General features: G+C 42.4%; 1 protein-coding gene across 4 annotated transcripts in view; it reads right to left on the reverse strand.

The window, feature by feature from the left end:
* LOC109421548 (potassium voltage-gated channel protein Shaw) overlaps positions 1–27,355 on the reverse strand; it is a 289,085-nt gene that overhangs the window by 81,548 nt on the left and 180,182 nt on the right. For all 4 annotated transcript variants that reach the window (XM_062849686.1, XM_062849685.1, XM_029871246.2 and 1 more), the window contains 2 exons: positions 23,464–23,760; positions 13,842–14,051 (listed from right to left, as the gene is read on the reverse strand). In XM_062849686.1, the coding sequence (XP_062705670.1) occupies positions 13,842–14,051; positions 23,464–23,760 (507 nt within the window). The remainder of the gene's footprint in view (positions 1–13,841; positions 14,052–23,463; positions 23,761–27,355) is intronic.

The following is a 27,355-nucleotide window of genomic DNA, read 5'->3' on the forward strand; positions in this document are numbered from 1 at the left end:
AATTTTTTTGGAACTACACCATAGACTTCCATTTTTTTCAACAAATCATGCTTATTTCATTGGAACTTGACCTTTGATAACAAATTTATTTGAAGATTTAAATTGTGAGACACCTTGGGCGTTAACGGGTTAAGGTAGTTGAAAAAATGCTGATAGAATCTCTAAAGTAGAGAAAATTCTAAAGAATGACATGAGAAGAACACATTTCGAAAGAATTCCCTGATCTTTCATTGAGGGGTTTCCCAGGAATAATTTGTCAACCTTTTTAACTAGCACCGGTTTTTACTTCGGCAGGACTGGTCCTTGCTTAAATTGGAAATGCAAACCAATAATTTTATTGAAAATGAATAAACTTTTATTTTTCAATCAAACGACCAAAGAAATACACATACATAGAAGAAAATTCATTTGTTGATAATTTTTGCCTGAGTTATCAGAAATAATCACCTGGCATCAGGCTTGTGACATATTTTTTTTTTTCAACGTGTGAAGTGCGGCCATTGCATTGTGCGTTAAAATGAATCGTCCTAATAATTGGACGTTCAACGCTAAAAACTGCTAATGGAAATGGAATACCCAGATTTACGATTTGTCTCCTCCTGAACCTCAGCGGTCACTCAACCAACTGAGCCAATATATCTCAATTAAAGCTTTCAAATTATCATAACATTTATCAGTGTTACAAACCATAATACCATCGTTTTTCTTTCCTGTCCCAAACAGGATCCCAAAATCTTACACCCGCATTTCCGCTTCCGCCAATTTCTCTCGACGTTCTGCTTCAACCATCGCAGCACCACCAATCCGCCTGACTACCAGCCAAACCAAACAGAATGGAAAAAGCAATTTATTTCCGTCATCTTCCGTCGTCGCTTTGTTCCGAACGGTTCGGGGTGAAACGGAAATATCTGCGGCAAATTAAATCTTACGATTTCGCCTTAATAGGGAACCATTACAAATGTTCATCCTGTTTTGCTGAATGAGACGGCACGACGGCATACAGCCACAATGAATCTTGTCGGAGACAGAACTTCTGCCAGGATCTGGAAAGCAGGCTAATGCCCCAATGTTACACAACCTCCTAACGGCAAATGAACATTAGGAAATGGGGCTGACTGGCTGCAGACAGTTCGTTTTATTGTAACTAAGTTACACTTTATGGCACTCGTAAACCGATGAGGCGTTGCATTTAGCATCTGGCAGCCAGCCCTCTACCTGGTTTGGAGAGAATTATGTAAAAATTCAATTTTCTAAATTAAAATTGCAAAACGAAGCCAGGGGTTACGAGCGACGAGGGCGGGCAGTAAGTTGAGCTAAGAATTAGTACCTTACACTTTTACAGACTGCTTGAAGCTCTTAGAGCCCACTTCACTGGTAACGAGTTGAAAAAAGGCAGTATATTTCACGCACGCATAGAATGCACTAAAGTAAACTAGGTTCACCATAAAAAGTACTGTAAATAAAATGGAAACGATAAAAACAAAACTAAGCAACCCAGACAACCAGGATTTGCATAAGGATGCACGATGTACATCGTATAAAGTACTATTTTCAGTCACTATAGAGCTGTACATATATACAGTGGAGGGACAATTTTCATAGCATATGATGTTATTTATTGAACTTTGTTGAAGAGTACATCAATGCCCTCTTAAACTACAACCCTGTACTCTAGATGTTACCGGCAGCTACAACCGATCAAGTCAACACCATGCACAGTCCAATATCAACAATCCGAAGTATGCTGAAGCACTGTGATGGGCTACCTGCGTTCGTCCAGCAAAATCTCCCTCTCACAGTCTCCGAGATAATGATCATCACCATCATCGATTACAACCGACCCCTAGAGTGATAAGGATGACCGATATCGAGGTCAGGATGTGATAAGAGCGGTGAGAATATCACTCGCTCGCAGAAGCCGACGGAATAACATCGCAACGCTAGGAACGATCTGTGCACTGCAAGGTCTAGGCAACAGACAGTTAGTCCACCGAAACCGAGCCACCGAATCGGACGAGCATGGAACGCTCGACAGAATTTTAATTTGTATTGTGTGTCGTTTAGCTTTAAGTGAAATATAATATTAAGCTACAGTTAGTGAATAAACCGTATTTAGCATGTTCCGTGTGTATTAAGAATAAAGTGTCGTGTTTTACAACCGTCGCGAGTTACCTAATTGAATTTGGACACCGAAACGCCGTCGATTGCATGCGGGCACAATGCACCATTGGATGATGTGCATGGAGCACAATTGAAACACCATTGTTCCATGGAAGATTGGTTTTCCCATCGATGTCGGAGTGGGAACCCAGAACCTGAGCTATCAATCTACGAGGTAAAGCCCTACTCCTTCATTCTGGTCCTTCGAGCCGGATTCGGACCACACCGGACCTTGAACTACACGAAAACTGCTACGAGATCGAAGCTGGAGCCGGCGAACCAATCGCCATCACCATTTGGATTCTGGGCGCCATCTCACCGGGAGACAATTGAAGGCGTTTTCAAGGCAGGGTCACAGCGCGCCTAGGACGTGGCGGCGTTTCTTCGGACGGCCATTTCGGCTGATCGCTTCAGTTTTGGCTTGGACTTAGCCAAGGAGTAGTTTGTGCAGGTTAGTGAACTTTACTACGTATATGTCCAAGCCAAGCTAGGAAAATACAACCTTCTAACGCATGAATTTGTCTACGATTCGGTGATTTGTGACGTGGATCCAACGGTGTGCTGGCAATGAGACGGCACCAAGTGGACAGCCCATTCATAGGACACGATAACTAAGGGGCTCCACCAAACATACGACCCGTGTGGCGAAAATCTGGTGCCTCGTACGAGCAGGACATCTGCAACAAGCAAATCATTGGCGGCCGTCGACCGGCTACCAAGATTGTAAATCAAGAGTACACCGATCGGTACTGTGGCTGAATTTGCAATCGAAAACGACGACCGGAATTCCAAGCCAGTGAGGGAACCACTGGTCAATGAGGACGATCTCGGCGCAGAGAGGCAGTACCGCAGTATTTTCGCCCAGGTAAATTTAGAATAAGTATACTGCCGAAGCTAGGCATTGGAAAATACACCATTTTAATTTGAATCCAAACCTCTTCGTGTTACCTCTCTGACCGCTGAGCCCTGCTTGCCCTTCTGGGCTCCTCCGACTTTGAGTTTCGAATTGTGGAACGGGATTGGATATTGGACGTTTTTGGCTGGGATCGCTGGGACTGAAATCGATTATTGGTGCAGTACATTTTTCCTGTGGTGAGTTGTGCAGTGTATGTCTGGCCGAAGCCATTCACTCTGGATACTACACCACAATCTCTCCTCTTCCTTCATCCTTTGATTGAGTAATTGCTGCATTGAGACGTTTTGGGCACATACTAGCTTGCGTGATAGTTCTATTGAACCCTTGGAGCACCGCTATCTGTTTTGTCGGGTAAATTTACGCAGTATATGCCTAGCGAAGCTAGGTCTACACTCTGCCTACTACACTGTTTGCTTTCCTCTTCGATCCACTTATTGCTGCTGAGTTGTCGTCGATCGGATATCGAGCGTGTGACGTCACGCGGCTGCGGTTCTTTCGTTTGGAGCGCCAGTACTCGTTTCTCCGGGTAAATTAAGATAGTATATGCCTGGCGAAGCTAGGCTTTTGCAGTATACTACACCGCACCTCTCTCTTTCTGTAAATCACGGTATCCTGACGGCAACATGGCACCGTTTGGAGGAGCAACCAAGGCACCGTCGATGAGGGCTTTGACGGCTAGGCTGAAGGAAATCCAGTTGAACTTCAACGACATCTACCGCTTCACTCAGGCATTTTCCGATGCCAACAGTGTCACCGAAGTGGAAATTCGCTTGGGCAAACTCGATGAGCTGTGGGAGGGCTACAGCGAAACCATGGTGGAGATCTTCGCACACGAAGACTACAATCCCGAAAAGGCTTCGTTGGAGAAGGAATCGACGATTGGCTGAACTTCCGCGATCTATTCACGTCGCTCATCCACTGGAAGGTGGATCTACCGGAAGTGGAAAAAATCCACTATTTGAAAGGCTGTCTCCAGGGTGAACCCAAGGCCCTGATTGATCCTCTTCCAATCACGAAGGCCAACTACCAGGTGGCATGGGACTCGCTGCTGAAGCGCTACAATAATAGCAAGCAGCTAAGGAAGCGGCAGGTGCAAGGACTCTTCAAACTACCCACACTTTCCAAGGAATCCGGAGCCGAGCTACACATCCTAGTAGAAGGCTTCGAACGAATCGTGGATCTTCTGTTGGTGAACATCCTTACAGCACGATTGGACCCGGTCACGCGTAGGGGGTGGGAAGAGGTCTCATCCACGAAGGCGCAGGACACCCTAGAGGATTTGTTCGAGTTTCTGCGGCGTAGAATCCAGGTTTTGGAGAGTCTTCGACCGAAATCCACCGATACTAGGGGTGTCGGTCAGCAGCAACAACAACCAAAATCAAGGCAACCATCCATGAAGGCCAGCTATAGTTCTGCTCCTACCCAGGCGTCTAGGGGACGCTGCGTTGCATGCTCATCGGATCATCTCCTCTTCCAGTGCAACGAATTCCAACGGATGACAGTATCCAACAGGGATGGTCTCCTGAGGTCCCATGGCCTGTGTCGGAACTGTTTCAGGGTGGGACATCAGGCTAAGGAATGCCAATCCAAATACTCCTGTCGAAACTGCAATAGACGTCACCATACTCTGGTCTGTTTCAAGCAGGAGAAGGAAAGGGAACCCAAGATTGCGGCAGTTGCTGGGGGCAACAAGCCGTCGAACTCCAAGGAACCACAGGAATCCAACTCCCAAGTGGCTAACGTGGCAGCCACGGAAACTGCAGTATCGGCTGCTGCACTCCAACATCCAACACAGGTTCTTTTGGCAACAGCAGTCGTGATGATCGAGGATGACGTTGGCAATCGTTTCCCCGCTCGTGCACTGCTGGATTCCGGATCCGAAAGTAATTTTATTACTCAGCGATTGAGTCAACGGTTACAAGTCCATCGAGATCGGGTAGATATTTCGGTGGCAGGAATTGGCCAAGCGGCTACCAAGGTTCGGCAAAGGATTCAAGCGGTTCTTCGATCAAGAGTTTCCGATTTCTCTCGTGAGTTAGGCTTCCTAGTTCTTCCAAAGGTTACAGTTAACCTCCCAACAACCGCTATCAACACGAACAGATGGACTCTTCCAAGTGGAATTCAACTGGCGGATCCCACATTCTTCGAATCAAGCGTGGTGGACCTCGTGCTCGGTATCGAGTGTTTTTTCGAATTTTTCGAAACCGGAAGGAGGATTTCCCTGGGGGAACAACTCCCAGCCCTGACCGAGTCCGTGTTTGGTTGGGTAGTCAGCGGTGGTATTTCAGTTCCAGTTCGTTCCCTAAACATCAGCTGTAACGTTTCCACATTAGACAACTTGGAAGCTTTGATCACTCGTTTTTGGTCCTGCGAGGAGGTGGGAACCGGCAAGGCTTATTCACCAGAGGAGGCACGTTGCGAGAAATGGTTCTCCAGCACGGTTCAACGGGAACACAGCGGTCGGTACACGGTCGCTTTACCAAGGACGGAAGATGCTGTATTACGATTAGGCGAATCAAAGGACATAGCATTCCGGCGACTCCAAGGGACCGAAAGGAGATTGGCTCGGGACGCATCGCTCCGAGAACAATACGTTGCGTTTATGACGGAATATCTCAGACTGGGCCACATGAAATTGGTAGACGAGGCTTCGGAGACTTCAATCAAACGGTGCTACTTACCACACCATCCCGTGGTGAAAGAAACATCAACCACAACCAAGGTTCGGGTAGTCTTCGATGCTTCGTGCAAAACGGCAACAGGAGTATCACTTAACGACGTGCTACTGGTAGGGCCAATAGTACAGGAAGACCTTCGGTCTATAATCCTCCGCTGCCGGACCAAGCAAATCATGTTGGTTTCGGATGTGGAAAAAATGTTTCGCCAAATCATCGTTCGTCCAGAAGATCGCCCGCTGCAGTGTATACTCTGGAGGAACTCACCATCGGAAGACGTTCATACGTTTGAGCTGAACACAGTGACGTACGGAACGAAGCCAGCGCCCTTTTTGGCCACAAGGACACTTCGCCAGCTCGCACTGGATGAGGAAGGTCGTTTTCCGCTTGCGGCACGAGCGGCCATGGAAGACACCTATATGGATGACGTCATCACGGGTGCGAACGATGCGGAAACCGCCACGGAGTTGCAAGGGCAGCTAAATACGATGTTGTCTGGAGGAGGATTTCAGCTACGGAAATGGGCGTCCAACTGCCCGTTAGCATTAGCCGGTATTCCAGAAGAAAACTTGGCCATCCGAACTCCGAATGGGATTAATCTGGACCCAGATCCTTCGGTTAAGACATTGGGGTTAACCTGGTTCCCTTCCACGGATATTCTCGGATTTCAATTCACCATTCCCGCTTTGGACGCTGACGCCATCATCACCAAACGGACTATATTGTCAGTGATCGCAACCTTATTCGACCCTCTAGGCCTCCTAGGAGCCGTAATTACCACGGCAAAGGTTTTTATGCAACAGCTATGGACAATTCGGGACGAAAACGGGCATCCGCTCGACTGGGACCAGTCTGTACCACCAACGGTGGGTGAGGCATGGAGGAATTTCCATGAACAGCTACCGATTCTTAATCAACTAAAGATCGAGCGATGCGTTATTATCCCGGAAGCAGTAGTGATTGAAATCCACTGCTTTTCCGATGCTTCGGAGAAGGCATACGGAGCCTGTCTCTATGTCCGGAGCATGAATGCAGTGGGAAGGGTGAAGGTGCAACTACTTTCATCCAAATCAAAGATCGCTCCACTGAAATGTCAGACTATTCCTCGGTTGGAGCTTTGCGGAGCGGTTTTGGGCGTCGAACTCTTCCAGAAGGTCCACGAATCGATTAAGATAGCAGCATCCTGTTACTTCTGGACAGATTCCACGTGTGTCCTCCGATGGATTCAGGCTCCTCCAACCACTTGGACAACGTTTGTTGCTAATCGTACAGCGAAAATTCAGACAATCACCGAAGGTTGTAAGTGGAGTCATGTTCCGGGAGTGCAAAATCCAGCAGACCTCATATCCAGAGGTATTACACCTCAACACATCCTGGAAAATAACGTTTGGTGGGAAGGGCCAGCCTGGTTAAAATACAGCCCGGATCAGTGGCCTAGATTACCGGAAATCGGATCAACGGAAGACGTAGAAGCAGAGAAACGACGAACAGTTGTCGCTGGAACGGTTTCCACAATCGCAGAGTTCAACCATGAGTATTTCCGGAAGTTTTCCACGTATTCGGACCTCGTTCGCCGCACCGCATACTGGTTGCGTCTAATGAAACTACTTCGACTACCATCTGCAGAAAGGAAAAACCGAAGGTTTCTTTCTACGTTGGAGCTCCGGGAAGCGGAAAATACCTTGATTCGTTTGGTACAAAAAGAAGTATTCATCGAGGAGCTGAAGGCGCTGTCTAAGGGTGAATCTGTTGCAAAGGGGTCAAGTCTACGCTGGTACAATCCTTTTCTTTCAAACGATCAACTGCTAAAAATTGGAGGACGACTGAAGCATTCCTTGGAATCAGAAGAAGCGAAGCACCCCGCCGTTCTACCAGCGCGACATCCGTTCACTCGACTACTTCTTCAGCACTATCACCATCGCTTGCTGCATGCGGGACCACAGCTAATGCTGAGTGTGGTGAGGCTTAGATTTTGGCCGTTAGGAGGAAGGAGTGTCGTTCGGAACATCGTGAATAAATGCCAAAAATGCTTTCGTACCAAGCCATCGACCATCCAACAGTTCATGGGAGATTTACCAGCGGCCCGAGTAACTGTCTCCCGTCCATTTTCGAACACAGGCGTTGACTATTTTGGCCCTGTTTACCTCCGTCCCGTTCCTCGTCGTGGTGCAGTTAAGGCCTACGTAGCAATTTTTGTTTGCTTATGCACAAAAGCGGTTCATTTAGAACTTGTGTCAGACCTGTCAACTGATCGATTCCTTCAGGCACTCCGTCGGTTTGTGGCGCGAAGAGGTCGTTGTGAGAATATATATTCCGACAATGGCACAAATTTTGTCGGTGCACGTAATAAACTGCAAGATCTTTTGACACTGTTAAAGAGCCGGAATCATCACGACACTGTCTCCAAAGAATGTGCCAAGGACGGCATTCAATGGCACTTTATCCCGCCGAGCGCCCCCCACTTTGAAGGCTTGTGGGAAGCGGCAGTCCGTTCATCCAAATACCATCTGCTGCGAGTATTGGGCGAAGCAACTGTATCGCCCGAAGACTTCAGCACGCTGCTTACACAGGTCGAAGCGTGCCTCAATTCTCGCCCCCTTACGCCTCTGTCCGACGACCCCAATGATCTTGAACCATTGACGCCTGCCCATTTCCTGATCGGCTCATCCCTTCAGTCGATCCCTGAACCAGATTTAGGAGAACTTCCAATCAACCGTTTGGATGCTCTACAACTCACTCAAAGGAGGTTGCAGGATTTCTGGAAGAGATGGCGCAGGGAATATCTCTGCCAATTGCAAGCTAGGACCAAGCGATGGCAGCCTGCAGTTCAGGTCAATGTAGGAAAGCTGGTAGTCATTAAAGACGACAACCAACCCCCCATGAAGTGGAGATTGGGACGCATTGTTGAGGTTCACCCTGGGAGTGATAAGGTTGTTAGAGTCGTGACTCTTAAAACTGCCACTGGTTTCTTGACCCGACCAGTCGAAAAACTTTGTATCCTGCCGCTTCCAGAAGATGACAGCGAAAAACTGAATGAAACTGTCTAGCTAGCTCAGTAGTCCTAACCCTGTTCCCAACATCCCATCCCGTCGAAGAGGATTTTCTTTCTATTTGCAGAAATTCGACGAATTTCAGGGTGGGTGAGGGTGTTGAAGAGTACATCAATGCCCTCTTAAACTACAACCCTGTACTCTAGATGTTACCGGCAGCTACAACCGATCAAGTCAACACCATGCACAGTCCAATACCAACAATCCGAAGTATGCTGAAGCACTGTGATGGGCTACCTGCGTTCGTCCAGCAAAATCTCCCTCTCACAGTCTCCGAGATAATGATCATCACCATCATCGATTACAACCGACTCCTAGAGTGATAAGGATGACCGATATCGAGGTCAGGATGTGATAAGAGCGGTGAGAATATCACTCGCTCGCAGAAGCCGACGGAATAACATCGCAACGCTAGGAACGATCTGTGCACTGCAAGGTCTAGGCAACAGACAGTTAGTCCACCGAAACCGAGCCACCGAATCGGACGAGCATGGAACGCTCGACAGAATTTTAATTTGTATTGTGTGTCGTTTAGCTTTAAGTGAAATATAATATTAAGCTACAGTTAGTGAATAAACCGTATTTAGCATGTTCCGTGTGTATTAAGAATAAAGTGTCGTGTTTTACAACCGTCGCGAGTTACCTAATTGAATTTGGACACCGAAACGCCGTCGATTGCATGCGGGCACAATGCACCATTGGATGATGTGCATGGATCACAATTGAAACACCATTGTTCCATGGAAGATTGGTTTTCCCATCGATGTCGGAGTGGGAACCCAGAACCTGAGCTATCAATCTACGAGGTAAAGCCCTACTCCTTCAACTTATTTCGACGTGTATAATAGAGTCGTATATAATGCAAATCAACTTTTATACATACCTTATACATCGTAATATACGATATTCAGATGAGCTTTACTTATTCGCAAAAGAGTGCGAGCGAAATCGCAAAGTGTCAATTGAATTCGCATAACTGCGTGCTGCGATGATTATTCGACTTTGCTTGGTATTTTTCTTATTATGTCAGTTTAACTCGCATTGATGTACGAATGAAATCGCATTGAAATAAAAAAAAATCCAGTTTTGTACGCATAAGACTTTGTTACCGCATCTGATACGATGTAATTTTATTGCATTAAAGTACGAATAAATGGGACATGAATCTCATCATATGTGTAAATTAGTCGTTTGAGAATAAGCTTTTGTCATGGAGATTCATTTTGCTGTTCGTTTCGTAATCGTATAAGATTTCTAATCGTCGTAAACTTTATCTACCGTCAAAACCTGGTGGTCGTGATTGAGCACCAGTGAATGGATGCCGGAAGAGCTGGGTACTGAATAAGGAATAGCATGGTCCTTGAGAGCCCAGCCTGTGTATTGGAGGTTCACATCATCGTTCAGGTATACGTGTGTATACCGTTTTTGTGTGCCACTTCCGCGAATGGAAAGCCGGCAAAAGAAGGCACCATTCAGCGAGGAAAAAAAATGAAACAAATCTGCTCTGGCACTGGAACAGACAGCTGTGGGTCGCTAGATGGTGATGAGTATCTTCTGTGGTACTATAGGTTTGGTATGCTATTCGTGTTCCCTGTGTTTACGTATTCATCGTGTAATAAATTTGTGATATCGCTTCTTAATCAAACAAATGAAACGAAACCAGTGGGATTTATCAAGAATTTTGGAAGAGATTCGTGTCTGCAGTTTCTTGTGGATCGCCAATCCGTAGACGCCTGATCCAAGCCCGAATCCGGAAAAGTATTCAACGTCCGGAAACCTGAACAGGATTCGTCCGGAATCCTGAACAGGATTCGTCCGGAATCCTGAACAGGATTCGTCCGGAATCCTGAACAGGATTCGTCCGGAATCCTGAACAGGATTCGTCCGGAATCTTGAACAGGATTCGTCCGGAATCCTGAACAGGATTCGTCCGGAATCCTGAACAGGATTCGTCCGGAATCCTGAACAGGATTCGTTCGGAATCCTGAACAGGATTCGTCCGGAATCCTGAACAGGATTCGTCCGGAATCCTGAACAGGATTCGTCCGGAATCCGGAACAGGATTCGTCCAGAATCCGGAACAGGATTCGTCCAGAATCCGGAACAGGATTCGTCCAGAATCCGGAACAGGATTCGTCCAGAATCCGGAACAGGATTCGTCCAGAATCTGGAACAGGATTCGTCCAGAATCCTGACCAGGATTCGTCCAGAATCCTGACCAGGATTCGTCCAGAATCCTGACCAGGATTCGTCCAGAATCCTGACCAGGATTCGTCCAGAATCCTGACCAGGATTCGTCCAGAATCCTGACCAGGATTCGTCCAGAATCCTGACCAGGATTCGTCCAGAATCCTGACCAGGATTCGTCCAGAATCCTGACCAGGATTCGTCCAGAATCCTGACCAGGATTCGTCCAGAATCCTGACCAGGATTCGTCCAGAATCCTGACCAGGATTCGTCCAGAATCCTGACCAGGATTCGTCCAGAATCCTGACCAGGATTCGTTCAGAATCCTGACCAGGATTCGTCCAGAATCCTGACCAGGATTCGTCCAGAATCCTGACCAGGATTCGTCCAGAATCCTGACCAGGATTCGTCCAGAATCCTGACCAGGATTCGTCCAGAATCCTGACCAGGATTCGTCCAGAATTCTGACCAGGATTCGTCCAGAATCCTGACCAGGATTCGTCCAGAATCCTGACCAGGATTCGTCCAGAATCCTGACCAGGATTCGTCCAGAATCCTGACCAGGATTCGTCCAGAATCCTGACCAGGATTCGTCCAGAATCCTGACCAGGATTCGTCCAGAATCCTGACCAGGATTCGTCCAGAATCCTGACCAGGATTCGTCCAGAATCCTGACCAGGATTCGTCCAGAATCCTGACCAGGATTCGTCCAGAATCCTGACCAGGATTCGTCCAGAATCCTGACCAGGATTCGTCCAGAATCCTGACCAGGATTCGTCCAGAATCCTGACCAGGATTCGTCCAGAATCCTGACCAGGATTCGTCCAGAATCCTGACCAGGATTCGTCCAGAATCCTTACAAGGATTCGTCCAGAATCCTGACCAGGATTCGTCCAGAATCCTGACCAGGATTCGTAAAAGAATCCTGACCAGGATTCGTCCAGAATCCTGACCAGGATTCGTCAAGAATCCTGACCAGAATTCGTCCAGAATCCTGACCAGGATTCGTCCAGAATCCTGACCAGGATTCGTCCAGAATCCTGACCAGGATTCGTCCAGAATCCTGGCCAGGATTCGTCCAGAATCCTGACCAGGATTCGTCCAGAATCCTGACCAGGATTCGTCCAGAATCCTGACCAGGATTCGTCCAGAATCCTGACCAGGATTCGTCCAGAATCCTGACCAGGATTCGTCCAGAATCCTGACCAGGGTTCGTCCAGAATCCTGACCAGGGTTCGTCCTCAATCCTGAAGAAGATTCGTTTAGTATCCTGAATAGAATCGTTCAGAATCCAGGATTCGTTCAGAATCCAGAATTTGTGCAGAATCCACAATTTGTCCAGAATCCTGAACACAATTTGTCCAGAATCCTGAGCAGGATTCACCCGGAATCCTGGCTAGGATTTGTTCAGAATCTTAAAGAGGATTCGTCCAGAATCCTGAGCTGGATTCGTCCAGAATCCTGAGCAGGATTTATCTAGAATCCTGAGCAGAATTCATCCAGCATCCTGAGGAGGTTTCGTCCAGAAGTCTTAGCAGGATTCGTCAATAATCCTGAGCAGGATTCGTTCAGAATTCTGACCAGGACTCGTCCAGAATCCTGACCAGAATTTGTCCTGAATCCTGATTAGGATTTGTCCAGAATACAGACCAAGATTCGTCCAGAATCCTCACCAGGGTTCGTTCAGAATCCTGAACAGGATTCGTCCAAAATCTAGAATGCGATTCGTCTAGAATCCTGAACTGGATTCGTCTAGAAATCGGAACAGGATTCATTCCGAATCCTCTACAAGATTCGTTCAGAATCATGAACAGGATTTTTCCAGAACCCTTAGTAAGATTCTGGACAAACCCTGTTCAGAATTCTGAGTGAATCCTGGTAAGGATTTCAATCGAATCATGTTCAGGATTTTAAGCGAATCCTGCTCAGAATTCTTAAAAAGTGTCCTGCGTCCGGAATCCTGAACAGAAAGCATCCAAGATCCTTAACAAAATTTGTCCAGAATCTTTAAAAAAAAAAGGGGTTGGACAGGATATTTTCGGCCGAGTTCAAACTTTCCGTAAAAAACAGGCGTTATAAACTTACTCACTTTACATGGTGAACTCTGACCCAGCTTCTAAAACCAGATAATCAAAAACTTTCCAGGAAATAGGAGTCAACGAAACAGGCTAGACTGAATTGTGTGTGCGTGGAGTAACCGCCATGTTGTAGGAAAGTTTCGTGGACGAGCAAGACAAAGTGTAACTTGTCCAAAAATTCAGCATCATCCAGCAGACAGGGTGTAAAAGTTTCATCTTTGCGGTTTGGCTCTGACGCTGGTTCGTTACCGGGGCAGGTTTTATGGAATTTTCCGAACGGTTTTCAGCAGTGGAGATTCAGCCGAGAGGAGAGAAAGTGTCAAAAGCGACAAAACTTTTTTATACTTCAAGTTGATTGATGCCAAAACACGTGTTCTATGTTTGATGGAGTGATTTAGCATCGAGATGAGTGCGAAAAGTTTCCGTCGAGACGCTGCCACTTGTTGAACTCGTCACAAAAAGAAAATTTACGCAGACTTACAAATTTACTGGCTGGCACTTTTAAACAATGTTAAAACGCCAAATAAAAAGATCAACGATATTTATAGCTCGTTAGTACTGAGATGGCTTCAAAAAGGAAATTGTGTTCTTAGAAATCTTTTTCGATTCTTAAAAAGAATCTTACACAACATTTAAATTACAGTACATTTTTAAATTGTCCGATGGTAAACCGACGCCAACATTCAAGTTCGTCGTAAAAACGCCCAAATCCCCTTTTAAACCGAGCCAACTCCTTTGTTTGATGTGTCCGCGTCCACTTCATCAGTGTACTTACCTGCGTATGGGAGTAGAACATGGAAAAGTTGCTGACAATGACGGGCACGGGAAGTGCAATCGTCAGCACACCGGCCAGGGCACACAACGCTCCAACGAACATGCCGACGTAGGTTTTCGGTGCCATATCGCCGTAGCCGACGGTGGTCATCGTCACAATGGCCCACCACAGCCCGAGCGGTATGCTTTTGAACTGGTTGTCCGGATTATCCTGCGAGTTGTCGAGTAGGTGGGGGTGCGAAAGTGAAATAGAAGAAGAAAAAACATCAAGGTAAGAGCTTCGGTCAACGTGTCAATTGTGACTGATGGGAGGTAATGTGTATAATGTGATGAGATGTCCCGGAGTGTATCAATAGGGCGAGAGTTGGGTATCTGGGAAGATAAATGAATGGACACTCCATTTCCAGAAGGACGACCAGCATTGTTTCACAAACTTTGTGTTATTGAGTGGATGGGTAAACAAGGCGTGAGAGCAGAAGTGATTCTTGTTACTAGCGTGTTATGTTATGATTGATGCTAAGGAAAGTGCTTTCAAGGTAAAATTATCGGAGCGTGGAATGTGTAATCAATCATGAGGAACACATGGTCTAATGGCAAGGGAAACGACGCCCTTGACGAGAATTTAATTGCTTTGGCTCGTGTGAAACTTTCTTTTCCCGAATCGAGTTAATGTGCCTTTGTTCTGTTCCGTTCAGAGAAGGTGAATATCTGATGCTTTAAAACCGAAATTATCATTCGCATCAAATATCATCGTTCTCTTGGAAAATTTCGAGGCCGAAGATATTTACCGCATGAAAATTGATACAATCCGGCACAGAGCGATAATTCAAACCTTCTCCTAAATAATCATGAGAAATTAGAGAACGGTACCCAATATTGAAAAGGATGATGACAATCCAAACGATGAATAATGAGCGGCATCTACCCTGTGGAAATATTTCATGGCATTTGCAATCTTTTCCTGAACAAACAGGGAAATGGATTAAACTCAGAGGCAATTATTGTTGGGCTGGATGCTAAGTACACATCCGAAGGAAAAAGGATCCAGATTAGAAAGGACAGAGAATAAATTATGCTTTTCGTATCCTTGCGATGGATTTGAATTAATTTTCCTTAATCACTGTGAGTATTATTGTAGAGTGGGGTAAAAGTTTCCACAAGCGATGCACAGTTTGCACTAAACATTGTGCCTTGCAAGAGAAATCCGCAAAACGCCTTTATCTTTGTAGCCTATCAACGCAAGGACAATGAATATGAGACCCATGATACAGCTACACTAATTAAACACGAAAACAATGCGAGCACCTGGGTCTGGGACCATTTGGGCATGGAGACCAATTTTGGGCAAGTTGCTGCCATAACTCAGTCAGTTTCAAACCGATTGAATCGCATTTTACAAGATTGCTAGATACTGTAGCAATCCGATCGTGTCCAAAAAATCGAGTCATTCGCTTTCTAAAGTGCCCAAAATAGGTCCTCCTACCCAAATGGTCCTAGACTCCAAGGACGTAGCCAGCTTTTGGTCAGGGGGGGAGGGAGGGTGGTTGGTGGTCGAGCATTCCTAGCAACTGTATACCTGTTAACTTTTATAACTTATCGCGAAACGATGAAATTCCTGCCGAGATTTATACCGAGAGAAATTTTGGAAGGAGAATCCCTGGAGGAATCTATGGTAGAATATCTCGATGAATTGCTTAACAAATCCTTAGAAGAATTCTGGGAGAAATTTCTGAAAAAAAACCTGCAGTGATGTTTAAGAATGCCTGGACAAAATTTGAAAGAAATTGCTGGTGGAGATTCTGAAAGGAATCTTTCTGAAGGAAACTATGGAACAATTAAAAAAAACAAAAAATCCTGCAGAAATTACCCTGGAAATTCCTCCATGAATTCATCCAGGAATTCTTCCAGGATTTCATTCGAAACTTCATCCATTCATCATTCTTTCAAAAGCTCTTCCAGAAACTCTTCTTGGAAGTCCTCCAGAAATTCCTTCAGGAATTCCTCCAGAATTTTCTCCAAGAAATCCTCCAGGAATTCCTCCAAGCAATCCTACAGAAAATTTTCTAGAAGTTCCTACCAGAAGTTATTCAAGGGATTTCTTCAGATTTTTTTTTCCAGTGATTCCTCCCAAAATATCTCTATGAATTCTTCCACGAATTCATCCAGTGATGCCTCCTTGAAGGAGACCCTACAGCATTGCCCGGAGAAATTATTTGAGGAATCTCTGAAAGATTTCCTGGAGGGATTACTGGAGGAATTCCTGGAGGGATTGGAATTTGAATTGGAGAGAATAAAGGAGCTCCTGGAACCATTACTGGAGGAATGTCTAAAAAAGTTGCTAAAAGAATGCCTGGAAGAATTTCTAGATGAATGCCTGGATTTCCGGAGGAATATCAGGATAAATTCCTGGAGGAATTCCTGAATGAACTACTAGAAAAATTCCTGGGAAATCTCTAGAGAAATTTTTCGATAAATCCCTGGAATAACTTCTAAAGAAATTTGTGGAAAAATTTCAAGAGCAATCTCTGGAGAATTCCTGGAAAACTTTTTGAAGGAATCTCTGGAAGAATTCCTGAAAAAATCACTGAACGAGCTCCTGCGAAAATCTCCAAAGGAAGTTTGGGAAAAATCCCTGAAGAAATTTCTGAAGAAATCCCTGGACGAATCGCTGGAGGAATCCTTGGAGAAACTCCTGGAAGAATTCCTGGACACATGCCTGGAGTAGTTTCTGTAGGACTGCCTAGATTTATTCCTGGAGAAATACCTGCATATATTTTTAGAGGAATTTCAGGTTTCCTGGAGGAATTCTTGAAGAAATCCATAGAGAAATTCTAAGATGAATCCTTGGAGGAATCCGTGGAGAAATTCCAGGAGTAATCTTTAGAGAAATTCCTGGAAGAACTCCTGAAGATATCCCTGAATGGATTCGTAAAAAAAATCCTAGAGAAATTTAGGAAGGAATCCGTGGATAAATTTCCGAAGAAAGCCCTTAAGAAATTCCTGGAGGAATTCATAGAAAAAAATCTGGAGGAATCCTTGGAGAAACTCCTGGAGAAATCTCTGGAAGAATTCCAACAAGAACTCTAAAAAACTCTTGGAAGAATTCTTGGAGGAATGCCTGAAGAATTGCCTGGAGGAATTCCTGGAGGAATTTTGAAATGAATGGAATTGGAGGATTTCGTTGAAGAATGCCTGGTAGAATTTCTCTAGGAATCCTTGGAGGTGTTCCAGGAGAAATTTTTGGAGGAATCTCGAGTGAAATTTCTTGTGGAAATATCTGGAGATATTAGAGGAGCATTTCCTGGATGAATTCTAAGAGGAATTCCTTGTGTTCTGGAATTCTAGGAGGAGTTCCTGAAGGAGTCCCTGGATAAATTCTTGTAGGATTCCCTAGAGGAATTCTTGGATGAATCCCAGAAGAAATTTCTGACGAAATCCGTGGTGGAAGTTCAAAAGGAATCCCTGGAGGAATCCTTAGGGGAATTCTCGGAGCAATCTCTGGAACAATTTCTAAAAAAATGCCTGGATGCACTCCTGCAGAAATCCATAGAGGAATTCTGGAAGGGATCCCTGGTGAAATTTCTGATAAAATCCCTGGAGAAATCCCTGGAGGAACTCCTGCAAGAAATCCTGGTGGAGTTCCAGGAGGAGTTCCCGGAGAAATGTCTTAAGGAAATCCTGAAGGAATGCCTGGAGAAATTTTCTAAGAATGCCTGGAGGAATTCCTAGCGAAAGGCCTGAAGGAATGCCAGGATGAATTCCTGTAGGCATTCCAAGAGAAATCGCTGAATTCCTGGAGATATTCCTGGAATAATTTCTGGAAGCATCTCTTGAGGATATCCTGGAGAAATTCCTGGATAAAATCCTGAAATGATTCCAGGGAGAACTATTGGTTGAACCCTTGGAGGAATTCCAGAAGGAATCCCTGGATAAATTCCTGGAAGAATTCCTGGAGGAACCCTCAAAAAAAAACCCTAGAGCATTTTTGGAAGGATTTCCAAGAGCTTCCTGGAGGAATTCCTGGAAGAATTTCTGAATGCATCCCTGGAGAAATTTGGAGGAATTCTTGAATGAATTCCTGGAGAAATTTCTGAAGAAATCCGTGGTTGAATTCCTAGAGCAATCCCTGGAGATTTTCATGGATCGACACCGGGAGGAATCTCTAGGAGAATTTTAGAGAAAACCCTGGATGTACTCCTTCAGAAATCCCTAGAGGAATTCTGGAAGGAGCATCAGAAGAAACTTTTCATAAAATCCCTGGAGAAGAGATTCCTGAAAGAATATCTGAAGGAATGTCAGGAGGAGCTCCCGACATAACGCCTAGAAGAAATCCTAATGGAATGCCTGGAGAAATTTTCTGAATAATGCGTGGAGGTTTTCCTGGTAAAATTCTGAAGGGATGCCTAATTGAATTTCTGGGGGCATTATCTGATTAAATCATAGAATAACTCCGGGGGAAATTCTTAAAGAAATTCTTATATGAGTCCTTGGCCAGAAGGAATACCTAGAGCAATTCCTTGAAGTCTTTCAGGAGGAACCTCTGGAAAAATCCCTAGAGCAATTTTGGAAGAAGTTTCTGAAGAAATCCCTTTAGGAATTCCTGGAAAATTTTCTGGAGACATGCCTTGATGAGTTTTTGGAGGAATTCCAGGGGCAATTATATGTAGAATTTCTTAGAGAATCCTTGGAGAAATTCCTGGAAGAATTTCTGGAGGAATCACTAGATGAATCCGTAGAAGAATTCATAGAGAAATTTTGGGAGGAATCACTGGAAAAAAAATCTGAAGAAATCCCTTGAATAACTCCTGGTAGGAACTCCTAGAAAATTTTCTGTAGGAATGCTTGGAGGAATTCCTGGAGGATTTCTTGGAGAAAATTCTGGAGGAATTCCTGAAGGAATTTCTGGAGGACTTCCAAGAAGGATTTCTGGAGGAGCTTTTGAAAGAATGACATGAAATTTCGAATGAAATCCTGGAAGAATTCCTGGATGAATTCATGGAGGAATTTCCAGGGTAATTTCTGCAGGAATTTTTGTTTTTTTTTTTTTCAAAATTGTTCCATAGTTTCCTGCAGAAAGATTGCCTGGAATTCCTGCAGGATTTATTTTAAATATTCTGCTTTTCAGAAGTTCTTCCAGAATTGCACAAACATACAGGAAGAGTGCTTAAAAGAATCTCTGAAGAAAATTTTAAAGAAATTCCCGAGTATTTCAGAAGGAATCCCTCGAAAAACACCAGATACCTTTGGAGATTCCTAGAAGGATTTTTTGGACATTTTTGCAGGGATTCCTGGACAAAAATGTCTGAAGCAATCTCTCAGTTTTCCTTGTAGGGATTGGTGAATAAATTCCTGGAAGAATACCTTAAGAAATTCATCAAGATACCTTCTTAATTCCTTTAAGAAAATCATTAAAAAGTTCTGTAGAAACCCTGGAAGATTATTCAAGGAAAAATTACTAGACAAATTATTAGAAGGATTCCTGGAGAAATCCATAGAGGAACTTTCGAAGAAATTTCTTTAAAATGTGTGCAGAAACTGCCGACAAAAAGGTACTGATGGAATTGTTAAAGAAATCCCACAAGGAATCCCTGGAGGATTTTCTGAAGCAATCCACAGTGTACAAATTCGAGCGAAAAAACGGACGCAATTCAGTTCCGGCCGCTAAGTAAATGACAGATACCAATTCCTAAGCAAAAAGTTCCGGGGAATCGAATGGTGCCAACCCCTTTCCTGAAAAACATCGCCAAATGTCTCATTTTGGCAATTTTCCCCTAAATTTGTCAAAAATACTTGAACATATCAAAATTAAATCCAAAACAGGTTGGCGAAAACCTTAATATTTCAAAAACCTTCATGTTCCAATGACAGACAACTTGGTTTAGCAAATGTTTTTCACTTTTGATCACAATAAATGTCTCATTTTGTCCAATATCCCCTATAAAATGAGAATATTTGAGAATTTGAATGGCTGAATTTGAATAAAAAACCATACAAAGTCGTTAAAAAACATACCATAGGAGAAACGCCAAACGGGTTGTGTCTCGTCCATCACATTCAGAGATGATGTCCCATTTTGTCCAATATCCCCTATAAAATAATAATATTTAAAAAGTCGGATGAATTTCAAGAAAAAACCCATACAAAGTCGTTCAAAAGTCTGATATGTTTTGCCTTTAAATTTTTTATGTATTTTTTTTTGTAGGGGAAAAAGGACAGAATGAGACACCATTTCTGAATATAATAAACAATAGATGATCTGTTTGGGGTTTTACTATTAAGTAGCACGACTTTTGAACGACTTTGCACGATTTTTTTTGATGAAATTCATCTGAAATTCTCAAATATTCTTAATTTATAGGGGATATTAGATAAAATGAGACAACATCATTGAATGTGATGGACATGAGACGATAGGTTTGGGGTTTCTCCATTCAGTGTTATGACTTTTGAACGACTTTGCATGGTTCTTAATTGTAATTCATCTGAAATTCTCAAATATTCTCTATTTATAGGGGATATTGTACAAAATTGGAAATCATATCTGCACGTGATGGACAAGACATGATTCGTTTGGGGTTTTACCATTAAGTAGCATGACTTTTGAACGATTTTGCATGGTTTTTATTGAAATTCATCCGAAATTCTCAAATATTCTTTATTTATAGGGGATATTGGACAAAATGGAACACCATCTCTGAATGTGATTGACAAGACACGACCCGTTTGGCGTTTCTTCATGCAGTATCATGACTTTTGAACGATTTTGCATGGTTTTTTGTTCAAAATCATCCGAACTTCTTGAATATTCTCATTTTATAGGAAATATTGGATAAAATGAGACATTTATTGTGATCAAAAGTGAAAAACATTTGCTAAACAAAGGTGTCTGTCATTGGTACCATGAAGTTTTTTGAAATATTTAGGTTTCGCCCACCTTTTTTGGATTTAAGTTTGATATGTTCAAGTATTTTTGACAAATTTAAGGGAAAATGGCCAAAATGAGACACTTGGCGATGTTTTTTCAGGAAAGGGGTTGGCACCATTTGATTCCCCGGAGTTTTTTTGCTTAGGAATTGGTATCTGTCATTTACTTAGCGGCCGGAACTGAATTGCGTCCGTTTTTTCGCTCGAATTTGTACACTGTGCAATCCTTGAAAAAAAAAAAACATTTAGGAATTACCTCTGCAGAAATTCTTCTAGTGGAAAGGGACTGTGCAACCTAGGGTAATTCTGACTTTCTCTTTTTGTTTGAATATACTTAAAGATGTCTTTAAATGTGGGAAACATGGCATGACTCCGTTTTCCTCGATTTTCCTCTGGTTTCAAATACATAACATTTTGTGAAAGCCAGGCTTATTCAGAAGAATCGTAAGCCTCACTTTCAATTTTTTTATAACTTTTCTGAAAAATCGCTGGAGACAGATCTGAACAAATCTGAAGTGATCCCTAGAAAAATCGCTTTGGAATTTTCTAGAGGTATTTTCAAATTAATGCCTGAGATAATCTCTGAACATATGGAGACATACCTTTTGATGTATACCAACAATAAAAAATTTCTGAATCTCTGAGGAGAAAACCCTCCTGGAGATGCATATTTTAAAGAAATCTTTAGAGGAGCCCTGAAGAAACCCATAAAGCAATCTTAGGAGGAAATCTTGAAGAATTCTTGAAGAAATCCTAAGGAAAAAAAACTCATGGAGGAAATTCTGATAATATTTTTGGATGGATTCCTTAAAAAATATTTAAAGAAATACATGCACAAATTTCTATGGCAATTCTTGAAGGAACTAGAATCCCTGAATGAATACCAGGTGGAATATCTGTAGAATTTTTAATGAAACCCGAAGACAAGTTTCAATATGATTTTTTTTAGAATTTTTTTTGAGAAACTTCTTAAGAAAATCCAAGGAAAATTTCTAGAGCGGCTCCTGAAAGACTTTCTAGAGGAATACTTGGAGAAAATTTCACAGAAATATATGCACAGGAATGCATTTAACTTGGAGGAATTTTTATACGAATTCTTGCTGGAAATTATCCAAGGAAATCCTGCGAGAATAACATTTGTATGTGAACTCCGGATAAAAATTGATGAATCTCAAAATAACTGATAAAAGAATGGAATTTATGGCGGTGTCTCTGAAGATAATCGTGAAGAAAATTCTAAAACAGTACATGAAATTCGTTTTTTGAGTGAACATATAACCTTCGAGTAAACTTTGGTGTACGAGAAAAGTTAAAATGGATAAAGAATGAATTCAATGCTTGATGGTTTTCTCGGTAGTAAATTCTTTGGTCAAACCTTTCCTCCTCTACAAAAGTCTTTTTCTCTTACGAACGTTCTCTTTTAATGTTTTTGAACTTTGGAAATACAGGCGATTACACCTACTCACGCGTTAATTCGAGATCATTTTAGTGATTTATACACATTCGCCTTTCTGTGACCGCCAAAAGATGTAATTAACCCTCTAATACCCAAATTTTTGATTTTGATCTAAATATCATTTTTCGTCATCTAAAATCGATTTAAACATGTTTTGGAAGATGATTCTTTTTATTTCTCGATTTCGTGAATTTCAGTTCTTGATTTTTCTCATTTTTATTTTTGAACATCCCCACACTTTTATATTTTTCCTGGAAGCCAATTTGGGGAACGGATTTTTTGAGATGAAAACATTTTGAGATTTTATGATTATTGCTGAAATATTATTATTTTAAATATTTTTCACAGAAAATTTTATTTTCCGTGTAATTTTAAGGAAAATAATTTTAGAGTGTATTCGATTCCCTTAAACTTTTAAACAAGGATAGAATGATTTGGGAAAAAATTAAAATATGTTAATTGTAGCGATTCAATACAAAATAAACAATGACTTCTAAAAGGTGACTAAAACATCAATTCTTCAATGATTTTAAAAAAATGTAAATACGCTTTAAAATACACCAAAAACCATTTTGAGATATACAGAATAGTCCTAAATATCAGCCAAAAATATAATAAAAATTATTTTCCACAAAACAAAAATTACAAAAATGCTCAAACTATACCCCGTCTAAAGGCGGGATTGGGTATTAGAGGGTTAATTCACAGGAAACGATCCCATCCCAGCCATTACTTTTTGTCGTGCCTCATTTTCACTCAAATCTCAAGGAAAACGCCGAAAAAAGTTCGAAAGCACATCCTTGAACCAAGACAGCACGCGAAACAAAAAGAAAGCAAACATCAAACACTCTTCGAGACGATTGACCTACTGACTGCCAGTCCATCTTGAAGAAACAACGGACAACGAACGGTGACATCATTACGAGCGCACGCGACTGGAACGAAACTTGGATGCTGCCACAGAAACAACGGCCCACTCCAATAATCTCCTCGTCTCGATGACGGGGGAAGACGGGAATGCCAAAAATAGCACAAATATAACAGAGAAAGCCAGCCTTGACTACGCGAATAGGTTTTGCTTTTGTCTGATACATAATTAAGTAAAAGCAGTGATATCGATTTTCCTCTCCATTTCGGATTCATGGAAATATGTTTGCTGGAACGGTCCTCGAAAGATGTCATAAAACATATCTGATTCATTTATTCATGCATCGCGGCCTTCGTCGACGACGGACGAACTCACCTGTAACTTTTCCGCGTAGTACACCAGACTGGCAAAGACGACGATGCCGAGCACGAGAAAAAACACCAGCAAAGTCAGTTCCCGGGCCGACGCCTTGAAGGTGTGAATCAGAATGCGCAGCCCGGGCGAGTGTCTCGTCAGCTTGAACAGCCGTAGGATCCGTACGATGGAGAACGCCTCCAGCAGGCCCGTCTGCTCGCCCATCCGTTGGCACACGTCGGTGTAGAAGCTAAGTGTTGCCGCGAGGTCGATGATGTTCACCGGCGATTTGATGAACTCGAATATGTTGGGTGCGACCTGGAAGAAGAATCAGAGTGGAAAATGGGTAATCAATTTGAAGGAATTGAAGTTTTATTGAACTAACTAAGCTGCCATTACAGAATAGAGAAATTTTCTTATTGAAATGTTGTTTTCATTCAACCCAAAGGAATGATAACCTTAGTTGACCAAAAATTTCAAAAGCTTCATTCAGAATCTAAATTGATTTGTATATGTATTAAACTAACAAAATTTACAACCGTGCTATGTTTCGCTTTTTTTGATGACGCGTTGCTAGAGAGCAATGTCATATTGCTAAAAAATACTTTATGTTTAAAACGAGAACCATTTGGAACGTTTTCCTCGAATGTAGAAAAGGGTAACTTCATCACATAACTAAACTAGACCATAAACTATTCATATCTCAACATAAATCAGTAGTAAATGGCATTATACTTCAACCGTATACATCTTTCAACATGAATAATTCAATATCCTTCATCGAAATTCCCCATCAACGAGTCAGCATTCCGTGCTTAAAGTTTTCCTCCTGGCTCAGCTAAACCCGGGAGAACATAAAATAATCATAAATCGTTTATGTTCTAACACACCTTTTCTAGCCGTGTGATTCTTGTGAATCCGCCAGTTTCGATCACAGCCTTCGGTACCTGTTGGATGTGACGTTCCGAACGTGGGCATAGCCAGGGCGGGGAATGGCAGCTTTTCGGGCCCGGATGAAGTTTGATAAATAATAATAATTTATTTTCACGATCAGCCTAGATAGCTGTGTAGTGTCGGTAGCAGATACTTCAACTGGCTAAGAATAACACTACGGACCACTTGTTCCAGTGGTAGGAGTCCACTAATCAGGTGACCCCTAGTTAATGGTGTTAAAAGGCTTTATGCTTGAATGGTTTGGGCAGTCAAATAAAAACCTAATTGCAAATGGAGCCTGTGGAGTACCAGGGCAATGCAATGACGCGGTGGACCTTTTGTTTTCCCGAGACAATCAGCTTCCCTTCTAAAGTCTCAACCTTGAAACTGAATAAGAGCGGGATTATGAAAATGAAAATGTCATTGATTAGATTAAATTTTCACCTATATAGTTTTGCATTATACGATATATACAGTCAGTGTATTCTGTGGATCCTGGCCTTTGGCGCTTTCCAATCGATACCTATCTGGTTTTCTTGCTGCTTTTCTTTGTTGTGCTATGGTTGTACAGAGTTTGATCTTACCTAGTTTGATTAATGATTACGGTTAGGATAGCTCAGATCAAACTTCAGCATAAAAGAACAGTAACGATCAATCTTTGAAAACTAATCCAAAATGGTGCAGCCCCTTACTTCAGTAAAGGGAATTTCTATCTAGGAAACCTTGAGAATCCGGTGTTTGCTATTTTCAGTACAAATGAAATGGCAAATACGCGTGTCATGCCACGAGTATGCGTGCTTGTCAACAGAGATGGGAACACTCACTTTCAAAGAGTTAGGGGCTGTCCATAAACCACGTGGTCATGAGGGGGGGGGGTTTCGGCCAATGACCATTTTGTATGGACAAATAAAATTTTTTGTATGGACCAATGACCACGCGGGGGGGGGGGGTTGAAAAGTCCCAAAAAAATGACCACGTGGTTTATGGACAGCCCCTTACACTCAATTGCTATTTTCTCAATTCAGAAGCGTGTAATCAAGAAACGATGTATGGACGACTTTTGCCTTATGGTGTTGTTTAAAACTTTGCCGAATAGAGTAGGGGTCGCACACAAATCCCAAAGTCGAGACAGAGCTGTGAATGTGACTCTCCACGAGGTGAGTGTAATTTACATTCACCTTGTGGAGAGTTGCCTTCGCAGTTCCCTCACGACTTCGGTAAGCGTGTGCGACCTGTACTCTATTCGGAAAACTTTTAGACAAAACCATAAGGAAAAAGTCGTCCATACATCGTTTCTTGTTTGCCCGCTTCTTAGCTGAGAAAACTGCAAGTGAGTGTAACTCTTTCCAAGTAAGTGTTCCCATCCTTGCTTGTCAACAACGCAACCGTTGCTACACTCATCTCCAAACTAACTACCAGAAATGTAAGTGCTATCACATTTGAGGCATCTGTTGCAGTTCTCAACTAGAAATACGTTTATTGTTCAGTTTATTTACCGCATCATAAGCCATCCCGTACGGATTCTTTCAATCTAGTCATCACATATACTGCGCTTCAAATGGCCTTCCGATAATTGTTGGCAGTGATGCTAATGCTCACCATATCATCTGAGGTGGTTCAGACTTTAACTTGACAGGCTCCAGTTTGATAGATTACTTAAGTCGTACAGATCATGGATTACTTAAAGCAACCGCCCAACCTTCATTGTATTTGCTAGTTAGAAACATGTAAAACATAACGCTTTGCTCTATTAAACAGAATTAGTTACGAGATGACCAATTGGCATGTGTCACATGAAGAATCTTTATCTGACCATCGCTACATCTTTTTTGAACATACTTTGAAAACTTTGCATTTCAGGATTCCCTTGTCAACCAAATGGGATCTCTTCTCTGATTTAGTTGAAGCCAAAGTTCATGGATTCTCACCATCCACTGACACTCCAAGTGTTTAGATCAGGGGTGCCCAACGTACGGCCCACGGGCCGGTTCCGGCCCGCGACGTCGTTTTGTGAGGCCCGCGACACGAATGAAGAAAAATAATAGAATTTGGCCCAAGGAGTAACATTTTTTTTCCTTTCACCAGTGAAAAAATATTTCAACAAGAACTTTGGGTAACTTAAGAATTAAATTAAAAAAAAAATCAATTATAATTCCACGATCATTCAGAAATTTGATTTTTGCCGTAGAATTTTAGCAATCTCTGGTACAACATAGAAACATTTCTAAGATTCAGGATGCAGCTATATCGAAAAAAAAAACTTTTCCCTATTGGTAATATGTAAAAAAAAAATTGTCTTAGTCCTAGGGAGGATTCATACGAAACATCGTATTTTACAAATCAGAGAATCAGAGAATTAGAGAATCAAAGAATCAGATAATCAGGGAATCAGAAACTCAGAGAATCAGAGAATCAGAGAAACAAATAATCAGAGTATCAGAGTATCAGAGAATCAGAGAATCAGAGAATCAGAGAATCAGAGAATCAGAGAATCAGAGAATCAGAGAATCAGAGAATCAGAGAATCAGAGAATCAGAGAATCAGAGAATTAGAGAATCAGAGTATCGAAGAATCACAGTATCAGAGAATCTAAAAATAAAAAAATCAAAAAATCAAAAAAAAAAACAAAAAATCAAAAAATTTTAATACTAAGAAAATCAGATAATCAGAGAATCAAAAAAATAAAAAAAACGAAAAAATAAAAAATCATTGTAAAAAAATCAAAAAGTTTGAGAATCAGAGAATCAGAGAATCAGATAATCAGAGAATCAGAGAATCAGAGAATCAGAGAATCAGAAAATCAGAGAATCAGCGAATCAGAGAATCAGAGAATCAGAGAATCAGAGAAACAAATAATCAGAGTATCAGAGTATCAGAGAATCAGAGAATCAGAGAATCAGAGAATCAGAGAATCAGAGAATCAGAGAATCAGAGAGTCAGAGAATCAGAGAATCAGAGAATCAGCGAATCAGAGGATCAG

This window comes from Aedes albopictus, chromosome 2, assembly GCF_035046485.1.
Source record: "Aedes albopictus strain Foshan chromosome 2, AalbF5, whole genome shotgun sequence".
NCBI classification, from domain to species: domain Eukaryota; kingdom Metazoa; phylum Arthropoda; class Insecta; order Diptera; family Culicidae; genus Aedes; species Aedes albopictus.